Source organism: Camelus bactrianus, chromosome 9 (assembly GCF_048773025.1).
Source record: "Camelus bactrianus isolate YW-2024 breed Bactrian camel chromosome 9, ASM4877302v1, whole genome shotgun sequence".
NCBI classification, from domain to species: domain Eukaryota; kingdom Metazoa; phylum Chordata; class Mammalia; order Artiodactyla; family Camelidae; genus Camelus; species Camelus bactrianus.
Genome location: NC_133547.1, coordinates 40,508,666 through 40,515,135, shown reverse-complemented (window position 1 = coordinate 40,515,135; position 6,470 = coordinate 40,508,666). Strand labels below are relative to the sequence as shown.

The 6,470-nt window shown below is 42.1% G+C and overlaps 1 protein-coding gene across 1 annotated transcript; it reads left to right on the top strand.

The window, feature by feature from the left end:
* The first annotated feature begins 355 nt into the window (after positions 1-355).
* Positions 356-6,060, top strand: LAMTOR5 (late endosomal/lysosomal adaptor, MAPK and MTOR activator 5). The gene is made up of 5 exons (XM_045511703.2): positions 356-376; positions 1,710-2,161; positions 2,962-3,023; positions 4,959-5,076; positions 5,730-6,060. The coding sequence occupies exons 1-5, from the start codon at positions 356-358 to the stop codon at positions 5,788-5,790; spliced, it is 714 nt and encodes a 237-aa protein (XP_045367659.2). The 3' UTR covers positions 5,791-6,060.
* Positions 6,061-6,470: the final 410 nt, after the last annotated feature.

The following is a 6,470-nucleotide window of genomic DNA, read 5'->3' as shown; positions in this document are numbered from 1 at the left end:
TAGCCCGGAGCAGTAGGCACTAGCCACACGTGGCTCCATCAAACACCTAAAATGTGGCTAGTCTGAATAGAAATGTGCTGTCGGTGTAGACACTGGAATTTGAAGACTTAGTAAAAGGGGCAGGGAATGTTAAAAATATCTTCGTATTTACATGTTGAAATGACACTATTTTCGACATAGTATTTGGACAAATAGTATATTATTAAAATTAATTTCACCTGTTTTACTTTTTCAGTGTGGTTACCAGACTATTTAAAATTACAGATGAGGCTCACATTACATTTCTATTGAAGTCTCTGCCCTGAAGGTTGAAAAGCCAGAGCTGAGAAGCCCTAGTCCAGCAAAGCTTTACACCATGCGGGACCACAAGGGGGCGGTACTGCAGTGCCGAGCTGCCTTGGGCAGGAACTGGGCAGCAAGAGGGCTCATTCCTTACATTTTCTAATGCTGTCTTTTAAGGGTAGTTCTAAACTACTTTTTCTAAAATTTAAATGGCTCACATTATGTGACCCTTAAGTTAACAGAAAATATTTCTCTAGGGCAGGAGTCTAAAACTCTTGAATTACAACATTCAAGGCTGGAATTTTAAAGAACTGCAAGTTTCTCACCATCCAAGCTAGGGAATGAAAAGGGACTCCGAAGCCAAGTCAAGGGGGCCTTGAAGCTGGACCCCAGATCAGAAGGTGGACTGCGAGTAAAAGCTGAGGGTAAGAGGGTTGGAGAAAAGGGAGATCCAAGAGTGACACTAGGAGGACTTAAGCACAGGGTATCGGCCTGTGGGGGATGGGCGAGACTATGGCCATACTTATCCTATTTTCATCAAATGCTACCAATCTGAGTGTAAATTGGTACCACGTTTCGGGGTGGAGCGGGGGGAGACAATTTGTAAGTGTATAGCAAAAGCCTTAAAAATGTCCATATCCTTGAACCAATTAATTCCATTCTAGTAACTTATCATAAGGAAAATTTTAAACTACACACGTTTGGCTATAATGATATTTATCCAGCATTTCTAATAGTCAAGAAAGGCCCGAAATAACAACAACAACAAAAAAAAACTATAAGCCGCTTACTTGTACATTAATAAGGGGTTGGTTAAGTCGATTAAGGAACAGCTATAAAGTGCAATATTTTGTAAGTATTACAAAGGATGTAAATGAATATTTACTGATATGGAAAGACATTTATGCTAAATTCTGCGGTAAATGCCAGCTACAGAATTATATGTCCAGTATGTGTGTCAATTTTGCTTAAAAAAGTAAAAAAGCGTACCTTTGCAAAAACAATTGGCTGAAAGAATATTCTCTGAGGTATTAATGGTCATTTCTGGACAGAGACTATGGGTGGGCTTTCTTTTCTTATTTTTACAACTGCTTTTATAATTTACTTTTTAAAGGATTGTTTTTAAGTAATTCTACCCAGTCTTTATCACAAGTGACACCTTCTTTCCCAAACTTTCTGGAGCCCTCGCCAAAGAGGAAGAACCAATGTCTTCAGTTAAAATCCAGACACTTTTCCCATACCTAACTTGGGATTTTAACCTTGTTCTATCTTGTCCTCTAGTCCCTGTGTTCTGTTTTTTCCTGTGTGTTCCCCCTTCATGCCTGGGGACCCCTTCACCGGGGTCCTGCGTCTCTCTTGTCTGTCCCTGCCCACCGCCTGCATGAGACCTCGCCTAACCCGCCGAGTTACTGTAAAACTTCAACAAGATCTGGTCCGACGTCTCAGTCGGTGGAATCGGAGTCCAAAGGTCTCCGTGTCGGAGACAAAGGGACAGGCCAGCACGCCGGCTCCGACGGCGGCTGCAGACGTCCCTCCGGGGTGGCGAGGTGGAGACGCCGCGCCGCCTGGTTCCGGAGGGGAGCCGCCGCGGTCCCCCGGCCTGTTGTCTCGCGTGCTGCAGAAGCTCGCGCGGCTCGAGGCGGCCGTCGCGTAATGACGTCTTCCCGTTCACAACGCGGAGGCTGCGCCGTGAAGTTTGTCCCTTTGGAGGCGCCGTCCCGGCCGGCGGCCCGCTCGCGTCATGTGACCGAGGAGCGCTGAGGCCTGCGGCGGAGGGAGACGACGCGCGGCAGAGTCCTGCGCCGGAGGAACGGCGGCGGGATGGAGGCGACCTTGGAGCAGCACCTCGAGGACACGTGAGTCCTGGGGTCGCGGCGGGGTGAGTTGACAGGGACACAGGGCGCAGCCTGCGAGCGCCGGCCGGGCCTCTTGAGGACGCCTTGTCCCGGGGCCTCTGGGTAGGGGTGGGGGGTGACCCGGAATAAAACGCCGCCGGGGCCTCGCACACTCCGGAGCGAGCGAGCGAGCGAGTGAGTTAGTCTCCGCGGCCCGAGCCCACGGCCGGCTGTCGTGTTGAAATTGTCTTTAAGGACAGGGTCGTTCTTCGGGGGTTTAGGAACCAGGTTCATTTGGAGAAAGAATGTACCACCTGTGCGAAGTCGACCCCTGTCGTGTCAATATGAACACACTAGCGTAGCTCTTTCCGGGTGTAACCAGTTATTTGGTGTTTAAGAAGGTGGAAGACAACCAGAAGTGTAAGAAGGCGTGCAGGGAAACACCTCCTTCGCACCAGTACTCCTCAGCTTCCCACTTCCGCTTCTGGAGGCAACCCGTGTTACTTAAGAATTTTTCAACATTTATTTCAAGGGGGGTTAGTATGCTAGAGTATGCCTTTTTAACAAGGAGAACAGTCCTAGATATTTCAATGTTTGTGGCCCTCCAAAGCTCAGAAGGACCTGGCGCAATCATTTCTCTCATCAGAGAGCTATTGGGCTATCTATTTAAACTAGTGAATTATAAATTTAATTTTCTTGGTGTAGAGATGGGCGGTAGTGAAAAAAGATTAAGACTGATTTAAGGCACTTACGACAGTTTCTGGTACATAAAAAGCCTATATGTGTTATTTAAATTCATTTTCCCACATCATTTGCTTTCTTCTGCCTGTGTTCCTGGAATTAGAATGAAGAATCCATCCATTGTGGGAGTCCTGTGCACAGATTCACAAGGACTCAATCTGGGCTGTAAGTATCTCACATCAACCCTTTGATGGATTGCCCAGCACTTGATGTGGACTGGGAGCCTAGTGTGCTGCTGTTCTCTAGTTTTTACTTCCTGTTACCCTGCCACTTTCCGGGAACTTCTGGGAGAGTAAAGATCACCTCCAAGTAACAAAGTTAGAAAGTTGAAACTTTTCATTTGGTATCTATGAAGGTAGAAATGTTCCTTGCGGTTCTAGCACTACACAGTTGTTTCTAGTAAAACAGTGTTTGAATCATTTTAAATTGGGTCTAGAAAGGACTTCAGATAATGACAGCAGTTACCATTTATTGAATGTACGCCATATGTTGGGACTGCTACACTTTGTATACATTATCTCTAACTTTCACAATAACCGGCCAGATCGGTGGTGCAATTTTTTTGTTTGTTTTTTTGTCCAAATTCACTTAATAAGTGAGTAGGCAGTAAAAATGGGGGCTGTCGGGTTGGACATACCTGCTCTTCCATTTATTAGGAGTGTGAACCTGGACCAAAAAGAATCTTTCTGAGCCTCAGTTTCTTTACCGGGTTGTTGTTTAATAACAATTATTTTTATAGAATTGCATTCACTGAGCTCTTACTATAGGCCAGGCACCATTCTGAGTGCTTTACATTTACTAAGTCATTTAATCCTCATAATAACCCTGTGAGGTAGATGAAGAAATTGAGGCACAGAAGTTGAGTAATTTTCCAGGGTCCTACAGCTAGTAAATGGTTGAGCTAGGATTTGAGTCAGGCTCTAGAGCCTCTTAATCACAATAGTATAAGGGTATATAATGTATGTAAAACACTCAGAACATAACCCAGACATAATGCTCAAAAAATGGTAACAATCACGGATGAGTAAATAAATGTCAAAAGGTAAACAGTGGAAGCCTTCAGCTAATTAATGTCAGAACTAGTAAACCCAGGACTCCTTGCTTCTTACTCCTCTGTACTGCAGGAGTTTTTAAACTCTGAATTTTTGCTGGGAGGGTAATTGAAAGAGGTAGTCTTGTAGCTCAGTTAGGTTTTACACACAAATCAGTTAGTTGGGAGAAAAAAGGCAGATTTTTTTGAGGCCCTTGCCAGGCTCACAAATGGAAAGGCTGAAATTCAAGTGTGGATAGCTAAAGCTAAATGAGTTACTTCGAGAAACCGTCAAGACCCAAAAGACTGCACTGTTGTCTGTCTACTTAATGTTTTATATAATAGAAGTAAATCCATCAACTCTGCCATAGTCTATTACTTGACTTAGTTTCAAGCAGACAGGCTTGTGTTGCCTTTTATATACGGAAATGTATTGCAAAGTAAACTCAGTATCTACTTTTTGTACCTGACACCCAAGATGTAGTTATTATCTACAGGCTAAAACAAACATTAGTAAAAAGTCATTTCTGTTGATATTTGAAAACAACCAGCTTATTCTAGTGGAAATAACTGCTCACAGGGTATTTATATATTCTGTCAAGATGATCTTACAGCTGCACTCCTGAGTAAAGATCTTTATATCCTTTGAGGTTGAGCTCAGTAAAAGGAAATCAGATTTCCCATGAGGAATTAATTAGTTTCAACAAGTCTGTTGCCCTTACTGACTTTTTTGTCAATCTCACCTCTGAATTTCTTCTTGGTTTCAGTTTGCTTTCAGATTGACTTGAATTACGGCTTCCTTATGTGCTTGAGAAGGTGTTTAGAGATGGTGATGAAAATGACTTGGAAAATTGAGTGTTAGGGCTTTATTGACTTAAAAGCTGCTGTCTGGCCTTCTCTTCTCACTGCTGTAACTGGCTGAGTATCAGGGCAGAATCATTTCATGTCAGTACCTAACTTAAGAGACCAAGAGCTGACCCTTCTTTTTGTAAATAATTCAGTTCAGTTCTACTGTAGCTCTCTACTCATTTTTTGGACAGTCAGGTTACCTGATGCCATCTGTCTTCCAGGCCGTGGGACCCTGTCAGATGAGCATGCTGGGGTGGTATCTGTACTAGCCCAGCAAGCAGCTAAGCTGACCTCGGACCCCACTGATATTCCTGTGGTGTGTCTCGAATCAGATAATGGGTGAGTAGGTGTCAGCAGATCCTTCCTTTCCTTTTTGTTCAGAAAAATCCCTGAGATACTTGACTGGGGCCTACCCTGCGTTCATCATTCAAAGGACTTGGAGGGAAGTTCCTCCCTTTGGACCACAGGAGCAGATGGATTGATCTCTGAAGCTAATACACTTTCAGAACACAGTGACATTTAAATGAAGAGTAAGAACTGTTACGAACCATCAGTCTCTCAAGGAAAAGAAAGCAATAAATAGCACAGAGGAAGACTAAACAGAACAGAAACACTGTCTGTAGTAATAGACTAAAGATATTCCAAGTGAGGGTCTTCCAAATAGTAAGTGAGAAAAGCAGAATATAATACTATCAACATTATGATCACAGTTTTGTAGAATGAGGGGGAAAAATGTGTATATAGAGTATACATGCAGATAAAAAAAGGGAAAATAATAATAGTGATTGTCTTTGGTAGGATTATAGGATTGATTTCATTTTTATATTTTATACTTTTCTGTATTTCCCACATGTATTGTGTTTATATTATTGCTTTTATACATGGAAAAATGATAAGTATTACTTTTTTAGTTGTATCCTAAACCAAACAGCATCTTTACACTGACTGCCATTTGTAACGTTTTACTGAGTATCGTCCACTTTGCCTTTCAGGAACATCATGATCCAGAAACACGATGGCATCACAGTGGCAGTGCACAAAATGGCCTCTTGACGTCTCAGACCTGTTCCCCAGCAGCCTGTCATAGGGACTCAGTTGTACCTTATGTTAATTATCCTATAGAACTATTAGAGTTTGAGTAATTAGGCCATTCATGTAATGTGTGTTGGACACTTTCCTGTTAATTTTAGAGTAAACTGCTTTTGACACCATGGATTGACATATCAAAATACTAGTTAAGAAAATATCATGTTTTGAAGCAGTTGGTTTAGGGCACTTTGTATATAGAATTTTGTTATGTTTAATAAATCTGGTTGGAGGAGAGCTTGGCTCTTTTCTGGATTCTTTAAACTCATATCAGTGTTTATTTCTTTCAACTATCAAATTGTAATTTTTCTAAAAAAGGTATTCCAAACTGTTCTCTTTTAGAAGCTTCCAGAAATACATAGATTCTCACAGAAGCATCCATGGAATGTAAAACAAGTTAAACATACTCCTGCCCCACAATAAAAACATAATAGTGGATATCATTAAGTTCTTACTATATGCCAGGAACACATTTAATTCTCATTAATAACACTTTATGGGTTCTCAGTAGCAAAGAGGTAGAAGCAACTCAAATGTCTATTGATGAATGGATAAACAAAATGTGGAATATGCATACAATGAAATATTCAGCCTTAAAAAAGGAAGGAAATTGTTGACAGATGCTACAGAATGGAGAACTCTTGACA